The 18,745-nt window shown below is 37.2% G+C and overlaps 1 protein-coding gene across 1 annotated transcript; it reads left to right on the forward strand.

Moving 5' to 3' along the window:
• The first annotated feature begins 8,424 nt into the window (after window positions 1–8,424).
• LOC112001958 (dirigent protein 19) lies at window positions 8,425–9,352 on the forward strand. The gene has a single exon (XM_024034134.2). It carries the CDS (start codon window positions 8,493–8,495, stop codon window positions 9,069–9,071), a length of 579 nt encoding a protein of 192 aa, XP_023889902.1. The 5' UTR covers window positions 8,425–8,492; the 3' UTR covers window positions 9,072–9,352.
• The last annotated feature ends 9,393 nt before the right edge of the window (window positions 9,353–18,745 follow it).

The raw sequence follows: 18,745 nt of genomic DNA on the forward strand, positions 1-18,745 counted from the left end.
ATAAAGACTCTGAAGACATTAGGCCAGAAAATAGGCTTTTCTTTTTTCCACATGCAAGTACTGTCAACAACCATATGTGACGAGAAACTGTAAATGGGCTAAAAATGTGGTGCTAGTGCCACTTGTTTTTTCCCCTTTTGAGTCTCTTGCAAATGGATTAGGATAGTACATTACACAATATGGATGCTCTACCCTAATCTGAATCCTCTCCTTCCATGAGTTGAAGTTATCATCTTCTATTTTTTCAAAAGAGAAGAGAGATACCTTTTGAAAATATATACACCACATATATTTCAAAATGCTGTCAAATAAAGTGTAGAGGTGTATGATTGAAGCATAGTTATAAAAACCGTACTAAATTGGTAGTTAAACAAAAAGTACTTTGATCCGTAAGCATTTGCTACCATTTGAGCAGAAGTACTACTTTAGCCCATGCAATTCCACGAAAAAGAGAGTAAAAAATAGTTGACCTGCGGATGATCAAATAATTGTGTGTAGATTCTTGTGGTCCATAGAGCATTTGTATTAGCTTGTGTAAAAAATTTTGTCTATTTTAGTATAAAACTTTTTTTTTTTTAATTTTATTTTACAAATTCACTTTTCAAAACACTATACATCATATTATCTATCCTACACTAAATTTCACTAAAATATCTTTTTTTTCTTAATTTTTTTAATTGTTTCTCTTTCTTCACATTTAACAACCACCGTTCACTCTCTTTTTTCATCCTTGACATATATAAAGAAATAATAAAAAATTAAATGCAAAATGAATAATGCTAATATAAAATTACATGATTACTATAGTAACCATATATTTTTACACAACTTTAGAGCACTCAAGTCTGTGCCTGTATAATAGAAATAGAAACACATTTTAGCTAACCAAGCTCAACATTCACCCACATCAGGTCATACAAAGTTGTGCAAAAATACACGGTTGCTACGGTTAACCATGTAAATTTACATTAACACTATTTTTTTTTTCTTTATATATACCGAGGATAAAGATATAGAGTGGATGGTGATTGTTGTGTGTAAAGAAGAAAAAAAATTTTAAAAATCAAGAAAATTTGATATTTTAATTAAATGTAGTGTAAAAGAAATAATCTAACATTAAATATTTTGAAAAATAATTCAATAAAAAATTAGATTCTTATATTAAAATATACATAAAGTGTTGCCCTGGTTGATGTGAATGCCCTTTATAATTTTTTTTTTAATAAATTTGAATGTCATTATAAAGTAAATAATAATTAGTCGGTTCCAGTTAACTTAACTGATAAAGTCTCTGATGATTGAATAAGATATATGTGATTCAATCTCTATCTATACTAAAAACTGATAGATATCTTCATCTAATAATAAGATGCTCTATCATCACGAACGAATCTCATAGTTTGAAACTGTGTCCAAAAATAAAAATAAAAATAAAAAGTAAATAACAATGAAGGAGTAAGAACACAACAATTATGAGAGTTACTTTTTTTTAATTTATAAACCTAAGCTTCCAGTTCTACTCTACAATTACAGTCTACCTGCGGCCTGCCTCACGACATAGGCCATTCTCAATTAAATTATTTTGTCTTCTTTTACTTTTTTGGCATCATTTATTTACTTGAACTTTATCCAAACGTGGAAAAAAAAAAATCTGTATGAACTTTCAAATACTTTAGGCTTTCAACCATTGATCGTCAAAGTCAAGGTAATATTCTTCATTTATTTATAAGCTTTTATTTTTATAATTTTATTATATTATTTATAAATTATAATCTGATTTTATTTAATTTTGGAATTTATTTCTTTTTGCAATTAGAATTTATTACTTGTTGGGTTACTTCAAAATTGTAATGTAAACTTCAACTTGTAATTTATAAGAATAGATTACTTAATAGCATTTACCTATATATTATAATTATTTCATTTTCACATATTATTGAAACAAATTTAACCATATAAATATTTGCTAGAAATGTTTTAATTTATTTTGAACTCCTATGAGATATGTAATTTGGACTATATGATTTGGATATTGGATAATTTACACAAATAATCCATTTAGTTATTGAAATTTTCTAAATTTATGTCTTGTCATGTATTTGTATAGTTATAAGTTAGTTGATTGACCTATTTTTATTTTATTCTTTCAATTTATAAATACATTAATTAGTTAATTAATAAAATAAGCTGGGCTGGTTTTTCTCCCCCCACATTTATTATATTATATATTTTAATTAGCTATCACTAAAAGAGAATATAAAATATTATAATTAAAATCCTTCAAAGATATTCAATTTTTATACTTTAAAGATTAATCATAACTTTTAATTTTTTTTCATGCTTTATTATTTTATTTTATAAAATTTCTTATTTAATTTGTAAAAATATGCTTGAAAATCATTAAATTCCCCTATATATCTATTAACTTTATAAATTTAATATTTATATTTGTGTTTAAATTAATTACTAAAGTAATTATGACATCATCGCAGTTCAACCTTGGTCAAACTCCAATCCGACCTTAAAAACTTTGAACATCTCCCTTTATTAGTTCTTTGAACGGTTTGAGTTTGAAAACAATGGTTAGGAAGATAAGATCATACCTAGCTCGATCTTTTGCTTAATTACCCAAAGGGATTTCTTTGATCTAAGTCAAGAATGGTAAATCCATGTGCATATAATAGTAGTGGCTTCAACCATTGTACCAGACTTAGACAAAGGGGGAAAAACAAGCAAATCTGTTTAAAAATATGACAAATACAAGGTTTTGCCAAAAGTAAGACTTAGATACAGTACTTAGATGTTATTTCTTAAGTTCCTATCTTAAGATTTTGTCATTTGGATTTTTTTTCATAGAATGAAAGTGTATTTTTTAGTTAAGTAGTCACGTGGCTGAATTTTAAGAGAATAACCTAAAGAACAGCACCTAAAATATTGTACTTAAGTTTTTTCCTTTGCCAAAATACATATTTCCTTGAAAGGGAATTTAAGTTTAGAAAAATATCAGGTTTTGAGACCTTTTGGACGGATGGTCTATTTTAGGATTTTAGTTCTTCGATCCTGCCATTTGTTTCATTTCTTGTTAATTTATGTTGGCAAATTTTGTGAGTTACTTCTTCGAATATTTTTGGCACAAAAGTTATATAATGGGATTTGAATCAAAGAACTTTGAATACATGAGGAAATGATGAGTGTTTCTGCCAACAGAAATGGTTCAGTTGGAAAAGCTTGGGCACTTTATCTAACTCACCTAAATTCAAGTCTCACTGCTAGCAGTCATTCATTGATGGGCATTCATAGGGTTGACATGTAGGTCTTAACCTAAGTGCCCTGTCCCGGGGCTGGTGTAACTTAGCTTACTCCTTTTTTTTTTTTTTTTACCAAAAAAAAAAAATGATGAGCTGCTTCTAATTCGGTTCCCAAAAATAAGGATTTGGTACTGTAACTAAATTTCCATAATCCAATTGCCTATCCAACATTTGATCACCCATCCATAAACAAGGCATCCTTCTCTTCACAAGGTTTGTTTAAGTGGTGAGTTGATGCCCAACTTGAATTCAATCTACCTATGATTACTTGTATCAAATCATGTCTACATCAAAAAGAAATATGTTTAAAAGAAATGAGTTTTTTTTTAAAAAAAAAATATGAAAGAAAGGAGATCATTAGCTTGGAGTATTAGTACAAGTAAACTTTTTGTGGATTAAAATAAACAAATCACCTTTTATTAGCTCCAATGGATCTCCAATAAAAATAAAATAATTAATCTATCATGGAGATGGACTATGAAGGTGCAATGAAGATGATGTAAAGATGAAGTTTTCCTTCCCTCAAAAGGACGGAAAGGAAATGCAACAATGTAATACAAAAATAAATAAACTAATATCACACTCACTCCTCGTGATAATAGTATATGCTCTAGATGGTTCCACACATATGACTAGCTATCAATATCATGAAAGACAATTCAGAATCGCTGGCACACGCAGTGGACCCCTAACCCCTAACGAACAACTCACAACTCATCATGACATCTCATATGGAGCAAAAACCAAAAGAGGTGTCTTTTCTTCCTTCCTTCCCAAGCCAGGCCGCCCCTCCCAGTCCAACTGTTGTATATATATATTATGGTCTTCTATTCTCTAATAGCCTCTACAGCCCCCCACTGAGAATAGCAACAGGGAAAAGTCTCAAGCCACCAAATTATTCTCCAGTTTTTTTCACACCCATATATCCTTTTGTATTTGTGTTAGGTGGATCAGTTGATTATTTTCTCAAATGTTACAAGAGTGAGATGTGAAAATTTTGGTGATTTTTTTATGTATTCGTAATAGGAATGGTTGCACACTAACAAAAGTTCTAAAACCATATAAAAAATTGTAATTTTTGTTATAACTGTTCAAATGACAAATTGTGAATGATGAAAAAAAATGACAAAACTATATAAAAGTGACAAATAATCAATTACAATTTGTCATGTAAAATAGTTGAATTACTCACATACTAATGTCTCCTTCAATAGTGGCAAGCTTTTTCAAGGGTTTGAGCTTTTCAATATTTTAAATCCTCAATCCTCGTTTATAGCTGTTGTGTTATTGGGGCTCTTTTAGAGAAAAAAATTTAGCTGAATAAGTTAATAAATTTAAACTATTTCAAATGGATGGGGTTACCCTATCACCAAGAGCGGTGGTATGGTTTATATATATTGTTTGACACTTCGCACATATTAAATTTCTTCATAAAAATATTCCAAAATCGTTAAATCAAAAAGTCCTACGTTCAAATCACATTCTTGGAAAAGTATGTGACTTGAACATACTTTTCAAAAAGAAAACGGCAAATTGATTGCCATATGAAGCATAGTAAGTTTTATGAACTAAATATAAGTATAATAAAATCTCATACTTAGTAAAATTTAACAAATTAAGCTTTACAAAAAAAATAGGTACCCCTAGGGAATGCAATCTAGGCCCTTTTGTTCTAAGCTTTACAAAAAAATGATGGCTTCTGGATATACAATGTTGTACTAAAGCTTCCTATATATCAAATAATATTGATACCCGGCCCCCTCTTTCTACCAAAATAAAGGCCTTACAAAAAAATAGAAATAGACCAGTCTTTAGAGTATTTTAGTACATTTAAAATTTATATTCTAAACCAAACTTTTTAGAACATATCAAACGTTAAAAATTGGCAAACATCATTCACAATATTTAATTAAAGAAGTACAACTTTTTCATCATATTTTTATAATTTATTTCAATAACAAACATTGGTCTACCACTACTCCCTATTTTATTATCTGTCACTGGCAAATTTACCATCTTGTGAAAAATTCTTGTCCAGAAACTTCTTCCAACAATTAAAGCCAAGTCTACCAAGGGGGTGGGTGGGTCGTTCCACACACAGGTTGACGAAAAAGACTGACTTGTATAGTCTTAATAACACACCTTTGTTTTTCAACATTTGGATAACAAAAGTCCTTCATACAAATTACGTGTCATATTGGGATTGGCCAATGTAAAGATCAAGGCCTTTGTCCACTTTATAAATACAGACATTAGGCAAGTCCAATATNTTAGACAAAGGGGGAAAAACAAGCAAATCTGTTTAAAAATATGACAAATACAAGGTTTTGCCAAAGAGTAAGACTTAGATACAGTACTTAGATGTTATTTCTTAAGTTCCTATCTTAAGATTTTGTCATTTGGATTTTTTTTCATAGAATGAAAGTGTATTTTTTAGTTAAGTAGTCACGTGGCTGAATTTTAAGAGAATAACCTAAAGAACAGCACCTAAAATATTGTACTTAAGTTTTTTCCTTTGCCAAAATACATATTTCCTTGAAAGGGAATTTAAGTTTAGAAAAATATCAGGTTTTGAGACCTTTTGGACGGATGGTCTATTTTAGGATTTTTAGTTCTTCGATCCTGCCATTTGTTTCATTTCTTGTTAATTTATGTTGGCAAATTTTGTGAGTTACTTCTTCGAATATTTTTGGCACAAAAGTTATATAATGGGATTTGAATCAAAGAACTTTGAATACATGAGGAAATGATGAGTTGTTTCTGCCAACAGAAATGGTTCAGTTGGAAAAGCTTGGGCACTTTATCTAACTCACCTAAATTCAAGTCTCACTGCTAGCAGTCATTCATTGATGGGCATTCATAGGGGTTGACATGTAGGTCTTAACCTAAGTGCCCTGTCCCGGGGCTGGTGTAACTTAGCTTACTCCTTTTTCTTTTTCTTTTTACCAAAAAAAAAAAAATGATGAGCTGCTTCTAATTCGGTTCCCAAAAATAAGGATTTGGTACTGTAACTAAATTTCCATAATCCAATTGCCTATCCAACATTTGATCACCCATCCATAAACAAGGCATCCTTCTCTTCACAAGGTTTGTTCAAGTGGTGAGTTGATGCCCAACTTGAATTCAATCTACCTATGATTACTTGTATCAAATCATGTCTACATCAAAAAGAAATATGTTTAAAAGAAATGAGTTTTTTTTTAAAAAAAAAATATGAAAGAAAGGAGATCATTAGCTTGGAGTATTAGTACAAGTAAACTTTTTGTGGATTAAAATAAACAAATCACCTTTTATTAGCTCCAATGGATCTCCAATAAAAATAAAATAATTAATCTATCATGGAGATGGACTATGAAGGTGCAATGAAGATGATGTAAAGATGAAGTTTTCCTTCCCTCAAAAGGACGGAAAGGAAATGCAACAATGTAATACAAAAATAAATAAACTAATATCACACTCACTCCTCGTGATAATAGTATATGCTCTAGATGGTTCCACACATATGACTAGCTATCAATATCATGAAAGACAATTCAGAATCGCTGGCACACGCAGTGGACCCCTAACCCCTAACGAACAACTCACAACTCATCATGACATCTCATATGGAGCAAAAACCAAAAGAGGTGTCTTTTCTTCCTTCCTTCCCAAGCCAGGCCGCCCCTCCCAGTCCAACTGTTGTATATATATATTATGGTCTTCTATTCTCTAATAGCCTCTACAGCCCCCCACTGAGAATAGCAACAGGGAAAAGTCTCAAGCCACCAAATTATTCTCCAGTTTTTTTCACACCCATATATCCTTTTGTATTTGTGTTAGGTGGATCAGTTGATTATTTTCTCAAATGTTACAAGAGTGAGATGTGAAAATTTTGGTGATTTTTTTATGTATTCGTAATAGGAATGGTTGCACACTAACAAAAGTTCTAAAACCATATAAAAAATTGTAATTTTTGTTATAACTGTTCAAATGACAAATTGTGAATGATGAAAAAAAATGACAAAACTATATAAAAGTGACAAATAATCAATTACAATTTGTCATGTAAAATAGTTGAATTACTCACATACTAATGTCTCCTTCAATAGTGGCAAGCTTTTGCAAGGGTTTGAGCTTTTCAATATTTTAAATCCTCAATCCTCGTTTATAGCTGTTGTGTTATTGGGGCTCTTTTAGAGAAAAAAATTTAGCTGAATAAGTTAATAAATTTAAACTATTTCAAATGGATGGGGTTACCCTATCACCAAGAGCGGTGGTATGGTTTATATATATTGTTTGACACTTCGCACATATTAAATTTCTTCATAAAAATATTCCAAAATCGTTAAATCAAAAAGTCCTACGTTCAAATCACATTCTTGGAAAAGTATGTGACTTGAACATACTTTTCAAAAAGAAAACGGCAAATTGATTGCCATATGAAGCATAGTAAGTTTTATGAACTAAATATAAGTATAATAAAATCTCATACTTAGTAAAATTTAACAAATTAAGTTTTACAAAAAAAATAGGTACCCCTAGGGAATGCAATCTAGGCCCTTTTGTTCTAAGCTTTACAAAAAAATGATGGCTTCTGGATATACAATGTTGTACTAAAGCTTCCTATATATCAAATAATATTGATACCCGGCCCCCTCTTTCTACCAAAATAAAGGCCTTACAAAAAAATAGAAATAGACCAGTCTTTAGAGTATTTTAGTACATTTAAAATTTATATTCTAAACCAAACTTTTTAGAACATATCAAACGTTAAAAATTGGCAAACATCATTCACAATATTTAATTAAAGAAGTACAACTTTTTCATCATATTTTTATAATTTATTTCAATAACAAACATTGGTCTACCACTACTCCCTATTTTATTATCTGTCACTGGCAAATTTACCATCTTGTGAAAAATTCTTGTCCAGAAACTTCTTCCAACAATTAAAGCCAAGTCTACCAAGGGGGTGGGTGGGTCGTTCCACACACAGGTTGACGAAAAAGACTGACTTGTATAGTCTTAATAACACACCTTTGTTTTTCAACATTTGGATAACAAAAGTCCTTCATACAAATTACGTGTCATATTGGGATTGGCCAATGTAAAGATCAAGGCCTTTGTCCACTTTATAAATACAGACATTAGGCAAGTCCAATTTTTGTACCACAATTGAGAGCATAGTACAATCATTGTGTTCCAATGGCTAAAATTCTTCCCATCTTGGCTTCCCTATCCACCGTCTTCTTCCTCATCCTTTCCCTCTCCACAGTTTTGGTCATCGGAGAAGATCATGGCTTTGGAAGAAGCCTAGACAGGAAGCTCCTTGGATATAAGAAAGAGAAGCTTAGCCACTTTAAGTTCTATTGGCATGACATCCTTAGCGGTCGCAATCCCTCTTCAGTCCCAGTTATAAGACCACCCCAAAACACATCAACCTTTGGTTTTTTAACTATGATTGATAACCCTTTAACCTTAGGACCAAATATGAGCTCCAAACTGGTGGGTAAAGCACAAGGGTTTTATGCAGGTGCTTCACAAGAAGAGGTGAGTCTATTAATGGTGATGAACTTTGCATTCATTGAAGGTAAATATAATGGTAGCACAATCACTGTGCTAGGCAGGAACCCGGTGTTCCACAGCGTGAGAGAGATGCCAGTTATTGGAGGCAGTGGGCTTTTCAGGTTTTCTAGGGGCTATGCTCAGGCCAAGACTCATACTCTTGATCTCAAGACAGGAGATGCCATTGTTGAGTACAATGTCTATGTATTGCATTATTGATGTGTTCTTGAACTTTCTGTTGTTAACTTTATTCCTCTTGTGATTCTCTCTTTTTTGTGGTGTAGATTTAAAGTATGTTGGCCACTTGGATTACTTTAAAGCTAAGTGGGGTTGGTTAGCGGTTTCTTACTTTCGTTTGTTCAATAATAGAGCAATATAATGTTTATTTTCTGTAATTTTTGTCCTACGTTCATACCAAACTCAGTCAAATAAGAAATCCGAAAAGTCCATGTAATGATTAACTTACTATTTAATAGACATTTTGTTATTATTTTTCTTAATTTTTTGGTTATGTATATTTTTATACATAATTATGATTTGTTAATAACTCGTGGCTCAAACCCTTTCTACTTTGACCCCAAATATTTAGTATGTAGAAAAATGTTAATTAAATGACAAGTCTCTTCACTAATTAAATATTTCAATAATACTATGAATATAACTGATAATACAACTTTTTAAGTGAACTCATCAGTTTTTATTAACTGATAATACAATTTTATAAGTGAACTCATCACTTTTCATTATCATTTACTTTGGAATACAAAATATATATAAGGCAGGATTTAAGTATAGTATTTAGGTATTATTACTTAAATATTTCTCTTAAAATTTTGTCAGTCTAATTTTTTTTATAAAATTGTGGGGCCCGTGGGCCTGATAGCCTCAGCCCATCTTGTAATAGGCCCAAAGTTTACGCCGAGGAATGATGACCATCCGAGGCTAATTTAGGGAGAGACTCTTTTTTGGATCCACGCCGAGGACCTCTTCGTCCTCGGCATACTAAGCATAATTTTGGGTAGGGACAAGCCTAGAGCAAACTGTGACCTCCACACTTAATGCATTCACCTAACCCCTCTGGCCGCATTAATGGGGATGTAACCCCTTAGCAGGGCAACGTTGATCAGGGTGAACCACTTGAGCGCTGATAAGGCCTCTGATGGGACGGACGGTCAGAAGAAAGGCAAATGGATGATCAACAGATGGAAGAATAAGATAGGACGATGAAGACTATATAAGAGGAGTGAGTAAAGTAAGAAAAGAGGGAAGTTCCTCGGCCACAGGCCGAGGAGCATCCCTCAATTGTAAATTGGTCTTAGTATCTTTCAATAAAAAAAGAGCTCATGCCTGGTGAAGGCCGGCGAGCACCTAAACCTTCGATCTACTCTCTACAAATTCATTGTTCTAGATTCGTTGGGCCTTGGGAACCCATATTTTTTGGGTTACAAAAATGGACTCTACAATTGGCGCCGTCTGTGGGAAGGATTAGTGCGCTGGCCAGCGCAACGGGCGTTCGTTCTTAAATAGTCGTTTTACAGAAGGTTGGTGGCGACGTATCAAAAAAAAAATCGCAGAAAAGTAGAAGATTTAACAGCAAAGAAAGAAAGCTTGATATTATCTCATCAAAACAAAAGTACAAAATACAAACAGAGGCTCAGGCAGGCGTGTTTTACAAACAAATTTACAAGCTAATCCTACAAACAGAAGCTCAGGTGGACCCGTTCTAAAACTAGCTAGAGGGAAGTGTCAACCCGTACTCTTATTGGCATCAAGAGAATGGGAGAACTTGACAATAAGATGGGGGAAGGGGGCTGAGGCTGGCTTGCTTCAAGGCCACCAACAACTCCTTTCTTGGTGCGGCGGAGCTTGAACAAAGCAAGGAGCAGATGCAGGGGCTCCGGGACGCCCTCCCCCGTGATGTTCCCTTGATTCTTTCCAATCCTCACGAGCGTTGGCCGTTGGAGACGGCAACACTCGGGCACCAGCCATGACATGTGCGTCTCCTCCGTTGGGGGTGCGCTCCAGGGAGAGACATTAGGTACTTCAGCGACATCCCTCCTGACCACCGCGTACGGCACTGTCAATGTTACGCCTAGACTCTGTCCGCCGGAAGCCTAGTGGGGCTGCGGTTACAATGGCTCTTGGCACGATGTCCTCACACCCGCCCAAAGCCGCCCATATCTGCCAACTCCGGTCACAATTCCGGCGGGGTTATTAAAGGGGCATGGGAGCTGAAAGGGCGTGTTTTCTGTTTGTGTTGGGAAGTTCATAGAGTATGGAGAAACGTTTCCCCCAGAAAGCCTTATATAGAGGGTGAAAACTGGTGGAAATTGATCCACACAGAGTTCGAAAGAGAATTATCAGCGGTATTAATCCTGACCAAATCCCAAAGAGACCATGGACCGCTGGATTCTTATCAATTCACGAGGACAGTGATGAGGCATGTCTCGGGCATCGAAACGTCAAGCGCGGAGCGCGAATAGTCAAGGACGCCTCTAATTGAAGAGGAGGGGAACTTGAGTGGAGGCGACGTCAACGCCACATGTAAGATCATAGTCCGACCCAAGGAGGAATCGTCTCCAATGAAGCGGTCCGAAGACAAACCCTTACTTACAGAGAAATGAGAGCGTTAGACAGAACCAAGCATTGCATGGTCCTCGGACTCAAGCCTATAGGGAAACTACCGCTCAGCTATACCTGGTACTAGACAGAACCAAGGTATTGCATGGTCCTCGGACTCAAACCTATGGGGAAAATAGATACTTACAGAGAAATGAAAGCGTTAAAAACCAAGGCATTGCATGGTCCTGGACTCAAGCCTATGGGGAAACTAACCGCTCAGCTATACTGGGTACTAGACAGAACCAAGGTATTGCTGGTCCTCGGACTCAAACCTATGGGGAAACTAGATACTTACAGAGAAATGAAACGTTAACAAACCAAGGCATTGCATGGTCCTCGGACTCAAGCCTATGGGGAAACTAACCGCTCAGCTATACGCTGGTACTAGAACAGAACCAAGGTATTGCATGGTCCTCGGACTCGAAACCTATGGGGGAAACTAGATACTTACAGAAGAAATGAAAGCGTTAGACAGAACCAAGGCATTGCATGGTCCTCGGACTCAAGCCTATAGGGAAACTAACCGCTCAGCTATACCTGGGTACTAGACAGAACCAAGGTATTGCATGGTCCTCTCCTCGGACTCAAACCTATGGGGAAACTAGATACTTACAGAGAAATGAAAGCGTTAGACAGAACCAAGGCATTGCATGGTCCTCGGACTCAAGCCTATGGGGAAACTAACCGCTCAGCTATGCCTGGGTATTAGACAAAACCAAGGTATTGTATGGTCCTCGGACTCAAACCTATGGGAAACTAGATACTTACAGAGAAATGAAAACGTTAGACAGAACCAAGGCATTGCATGGTCCTCGGACTCAAGCCTATGGGGAAACTAACCGCTCAGCTATATCTAGGTACTAGACAAAACCAAGGTATTGCATGGTCCAAGAACTCAAACCTATGGAGAAAATAACTATCTGTAGAAAAACCAAAGCGTTACCTAGAGTCAAGCTATAATACGGTCCTTAGATTTATATTTGAAGGATAATAGGTGATCTCATGAAACTAACTCCGGAATAGAATACAAGTATTGAGCAGAATATTAGAGTAAGGCAAGTAAAAGAAAATATCCATAGTTGGAAGCAAAATATTGAGCATTCAATTCAAACAGAAAATATACAGTCTCATTACAACGCCACCGAGGCAAGAAACAAAATGAAATAAAAGAGAAAGTAAACAGAATTATCCTATGTCATACGTTAGTCTCCCCAACTCAATAGGCAAATTAACTCGATAAGCTGATCAAAAGGCTTTAACCAACGCCTAAGGACCTTGTCTCGGAGGGTCCACGGGTATGGCCGGGGAGTCCGCAGGAGGTCTCGCCACGTCTTGGGGCATTTCCTAACCTGCAATTCTAACTGCCCCCAACACTCTTTAGGGCTCAACCTCCTCGGGGGTTTTGTCAGCTGAAGATGTATCATCGGCGGTCTTATTATGGCTCTCACTCACCGCTGGTAAAGCGGACCCTTCCTCGAGAGCAGCAGGGGCAGTCTCGCGAATTGCAATGGGGTAATATACCCTGTCCTCCCTTCTAAGGTCAGATAAGGCATCAACCCCTGCTTGGTTGAGGGCTTCATGCCAGGTCTCAGAACAAAAGTGCCTGCACACTGCAAGAACTTGAGCTTGAAGGGTGGTTTCAGTCTTAGCCACCCCCTCTGCGAAAGCCTCCTCCTCCGCCTGTTCTACAGAGCGCTCAGCGTCTATTCTTGCAAACACCGCCTCATCTTTGGCTCTCACAGTCTCGTCCCTAGCATACTCGGCAATACCTTTCTCATTGACTGCCTCGGCCTACTTTTTCTTCAGGTCGGCAATATCCTCTTTGGCAGCTTGTAGGTGGCCCTCAACGTCTTGCAAGCGCTTAGTCTTGTCCTCAACTTGCTTCCTAGTCACGGCTAAGTCGAACGTAGCAGTGTCCCTGGCCTTTGTCATCTCCTCCAAATTCTCAGTCGCCTTTTTTAGCTCAGCCTCAGATCTCTTAAGGGTACTGGCAGCTTTCAAGAACTTGTCACGCTCTTGCGCTAAGGCGCTGCTCTGGCCATCGACGTCCTCGTCCAACCTGAAAAGGGCCTGGATAGCCTGCCAATAAAAACAAGTAACTCCGTAAAGAGAAGGGAAGGTGCTAAGTAACAAAGTTCAAATAAAGTAAATAAGTACCAAGGGACCCACCATGCCTAGATATTTCTTAAGGTTAAGGACAACCTCTGGCCCACTCATATTTCCTAGCTAGGCCATGTCGGTGGGAAGGAGAAGAGACTTCTCCAGGGCGTCGGCTACGAGAGCCCCCTCAACTCCTCGGAATTCCCGTATCGATGCGTCATCCATCAGGGGTTGATCATGGAGCATGGCAGCGGGCAGCCAGGCTTGGGCCCTAGACTGCTAAATGATCTCCCTACCTTTGCGTTGACCACCGAGCTTCAGTTGCTTCGGAGGCCTGTGGAGTCCACCCTCCTCGGGCGGGGAGTGGGATTTGCTCCCATCCATTGGGTCCTTACCCTTGGAAGGTCTTTTCCTTTTTGGGTCATAAGACTCGGTCTGAGGGTCTGATACTGGAGAGGTAGAGGATGACCTGGTGTGCACAGTTAAAAATTGGGGCGGAGGTGTTGAGGGCTTGGGCTGCGACTCTTTCGGTGCACCCTTCTTGGAGTCGCCTTCAAGCAAGTCAAGAAGATTGGTTTGGGGCTGTCTTTTTAAACCCATCTCGACCTGAGTACCAACTCTTAGGGACCGAAGATCGGCTTCGGACAGATGAGGGTCTCCTAGATCACCAGAAGGATCCTCGGACTGATCAGCTAGGTTGAACATACTATATTCGTCCTCAGAAGAGCTCAGTTTAACCACCTCCCCTGCTTTCTTAGATTGCCCTTCCTCGGTCTCCGTTACTTGGTGGGATGAGGAGGAACCTGCTAGCGGAATGCCTTCAGGTATGTGAGATCCCTCGGAAAATGCAAAACCATCCTCTACCACGGTAATATTCCTAAGCCGAGGGTCACGAGCTCTAATTACGTGCTTCGGGACTGGGAATGATTTCTGGGCTGGGTCGCATCTGAGGATTTTGTGAGCAGCTCTAACCTGGTTATCAGTTTCGTTCAGGAAAAGTTCTGTCCTAAGAACGGCCTCCAAATCCGCCTTGTTGACCAGGTGGAAATGACGTGCGAAGGCGTGCGGATCTGCGAAAAGAAAAGTAAAACTCCTGTGGTTAATCAATCAAAGCAGATATGCAACTATAAAAATAAATAAAAAATACTAAAACCTAGATCGTCTCCTACTTCGAATACCCTACCTAGCTCCCCCTCTACTGTTGGGCAGTGAAGACTGTTGTGCCACTCCCCCGACACTATGAGGAAATCTTGAGTCAACCCCTTATTAGAATCAGGAAGGCACTGGATAAGTCGGACTCTGTCGTCCCTCGTCTTCATATAGTACGTCTTACCCCTCAGGTGCTGAAGGTTGTAACACCAGTTTACATCGTGGTGAGTCAATCTCAGCCCCATTTTCTCATTCAAGGTGTCTATACACCCTAATATCCTAAATACATTCACGGCACACTAGGTAGGAGCCAGACGGAAATGCCTAAGGTAACTGCTAGTCACTGACCTCATAAGGATTCTCATCCCTCCTTCTACAAAAGCAACTATCGAGATCACAACTTCACCCTCTTTCCTCTTAATGTACCACTCCCCTTCTTCACAGTACCTCAAACTCACATTATTGGGTATCCCATAGTCAACCATAAATTTCTTCATCATCTCGTCGGACTCAACCAACTTCTTAAACTTACCCATCCCCAAGGACGACTAAAGGATCCAGAAGAAGAAAAGAAGGAGTAGAATCAAAGAAAATTTGGTGTTACCGGGAGAAGAAGACTTACAGAAATATGAAGATCCTCTTCGGGCAGTGTGTAAGTTAAACCAGATTCAAATTATACGCATCAATGGTCGTAAGCGCGAAAATGAGGAAACCAGGCGGTTCAAACAAGTACTTATACTTCCCCTTAGGTTCCCCAAATGTAACCGCCTGCCCATAAAAGCAGGAGATCCCCACCAAACGATTACCATCACACCGTTGAAAGTGGGAAACGTGGAGCTGCCAAAATTTTATGCGGGCGCACACTGAGTCTCGAAACGCCAAAACGTACATCGAGCAGCCAAAAAGTCGCCAGCATTAGCGCGGCCCGAAGTGGGGCAATTCGTCTAGAGGGCCCGTAGATATCAAAACCCTCCTCCCCGTCCGAGGGAGCGTGCAGCAGGATTTTGAGGGGCTATTGTGGGGCCCGTGGGCCTGATAGCCTCAGCCCATCTTGTATTAGGCCCAAGGCCCACGCTGAAGAAGGATGACCATCCGAGGCTAATTTAGGGAGAGACTCTTTTTTGGATCCACGCCGAGGACCTCTTCATCCTCGGCATACTAAGGATAATTTTTGGTAGGGACAAGCCCAGAGCAAGCTGTCACATCCACACTTAATGCATTCACCTAACCCCTCTGGCCGCATTAATAGAGATGTAACCCCTTAGCAGGGCGACGTTGATCAGGGTGAACCACTTGAGTGCTGATAAGGCCTCTGATGGGACGGACGGTCAGAAGGAAGGCAAATGGATGATCAACAGATGGAAGAACAAGATAGGACGATAAAGACTATATAAAAGGAGTGAGTAAAGTAAGAAAAGAGGGAGGTTCCTCGGCCACGGGCCGAGGAGCATCCCCTAGTTATAAATTGATCTTAGTATCTTTCAATAAAAAAAAAGCTCATGCCTGGTGAAGGCCGGCGAGCACCTAAACCTTCGATCCACTCTCTACAAATTCATTGTTCTGGGTTCGTTGGGCCTTGAGAACCCATATTTTTTGGGTTACAAAAACGGACTCTACAAAAATAAAAGTATATTTTTTAATTAAATAACCATAGCGAAATCATAAGAAGAATTGACGACGTATATATGTGTATGTATATATATATATTCGGACTCCATGATAGAAGTGTCGGTGTGGTAACTATTTGCTTTAAAAGAAACAGCTTATCATTGGCTAATTTGCCTATAACCCGCCGTACAATGTAAAGATACCATCTAAGAATTTAGTTTTACTTATTTAACTTTTATTGTAATTTAATTGATTTATTTTTTGTTTGTTTATAGAGTTTGAATAGTAGTATTGTTGAATTGTCATTTTCAATGTCAATTTTTATGTTGAGTGTGCATAATTTGAATTGATATAGTCGATTATTTATTGCTCATTATCCATAATTTGAATTTTTTTTTAAGGGTGATCCATAATTTGAATTGAATTCTTACATTTTTAAAATTTTCCCCTCAACCGAAATTTTCAATCCCCAAAACACAAACAATTATCAGAACAAAGGGAGAAAAAAAACTATATGACCTTTCTTTTGCAATTGGATTTATTTGTACCCCTTAAGGATTGGATCAAATTAAATTTTGATGCTGTCATTAGAGATGACAAATTTTCAATAGTAGTGGTGAGAAGGAATGAGAATGGGAATATCATAAAGGCATAGAAAGTAGGGATGGCAATGAGACGGGGAAAACTTTTTGACCCTATCCCCGCCCCTTGGGGCCTCGCGAAGCCCCGTCCTAGCCCGTAAAAATTTTCTTTTTGTTAATTTGTCCTACAACTATTACAATTTTTTTAATTAAACCTATTTCATTAATAAAAATATACTTGAAATTACAACTAAATTTATCACATCAAATAAATCAATTTTTAGAAAAAATTGAATAATATATCTAAGTGTTTAACAAGACAATCACAAAAAAAAAAAAAAAAACTTATTGTATAACACATAACAAAATATAGGTAGAGATCCACATTAGGTAGAATAAAATAAGCTAATATTGATATGTTTGTTTAAATAGTAGGGTTTTAGGGTATGAAAAATTTATAACTATAACCCTTAGCAACAAGGGGCGAGGCGGGGACTAGGAAGGGCGGGTTGGGGTGGGTCTAAAAAGTCTAAACCCATCCCCGCCCCGCCCCATGGTGTGGGGCTAAAATCTTGCACCATCCCCGCCCCACTACCTTTGCGGGGTGGGGAAAACTCATGCAGGGTGAAGCGGGGAGGGGTGGGGCAAAATTGACATCCCTAATAGAAAGAACAAGCAGATCCAAGTAGCCCCTTGCTAAGGTAAGCAAAAGTTGCTCTATGTGTAGTCAGGAGAGCAGTAGCTGAAGACTTTAAAATCATGACTATGGAAGGTGATGCTTGGAATGTGGTTGAACTTTTAGGCAATCCAGATCTCAGACCCTAATAAAGTATTTCTGCTATTTTTTATGATACTTTTTGGTTCTTGTAAAATCTTGTAATTCTGTCTCGTTTTCTATTCTAGTTAGAAAGGGTAATTCCCCTGCTCACTTCCTAGCCAAATGGGCAACTTTGTACTATTGTATTGGGTCAGTTCTCATCTCTTCTCTGTCCCTCCTGGTTACTCAAGCTTTGGAAAGAGATGGATCTAGGCCCTCTCCTATTTTGTAATCTTTTGTGTTGGGTTTAATAAAGTATTTATTCAGCTAAAAAAAAAGATGGTATTTTTTTTGTCCTTTTAAAATATGATATTTGGATTTAAACTCGAGTCACCCTTGGGAAGTAACAAAATTCATAACATTTTTAAATTAGTTTATCAACTCATATGAGTCATTAAAAAATTAATTAGAGATCAGTGGACCCATGTGAGAGGAGGTGGGCTAATTTAAGAATGTCGAAATTTATTTTTGTGAATTTTTCTTGTCACTAGCTTTATTGTTTAACATTTGATGGAGGATGGTGTTGATTAAACAATGCATAATGACAATTTTGTATATATAATTAAAGGAGGTGGCATTCAATTGGAAAATGCTAGAATTACAACTTTTCTCACAACTTGCTCACATGACAAGTCGTGAAAGGTAGACTAAAAGTGGTGGGTCCACAACTTCCCCACTCACAACTTACCACGTGAGCAAGCTCAGTGACGAAACTATAGTTGGACTTGGGGGGGCAATGCAATTTTGTCCTTTCTCAAATGCTATGGGAGTGAGATGTGAAAAATTTTAATGATTTTTAATTTATTTATGAATTTGTAGCACGACTGGGAGCACAATAATGTCTACCTTAATAGTAACCATCTCGTTAATTCCAAGGGCCTTGAACATTTAATTATTTTAAATCCTCATTCTTAAATCCTCGTATCAAAATCTTTTTAAAACTGGCAAACATCATTTATAACACTCAAATAAAAATCTTCCTCAAAAAAAAAAAAAAAACACTCAAAATAAAATAA

Source organism: Quercus suber, unplaced genomic scaffold (assembly GCF_002906115.3).
Source record: "Quercus suber isolate HL8 unplaced genomic scaffold, Cork oak 2.0 scaffold_501, whole genome shotgun sequence".
Taxonomy (NCBI): domain Eukaryota; kingdom Viridiplantae; phylum Streptophyta; class Magnoliopsida; order Fagales; family Fagaceae; genus Quercus; species Quercus suber.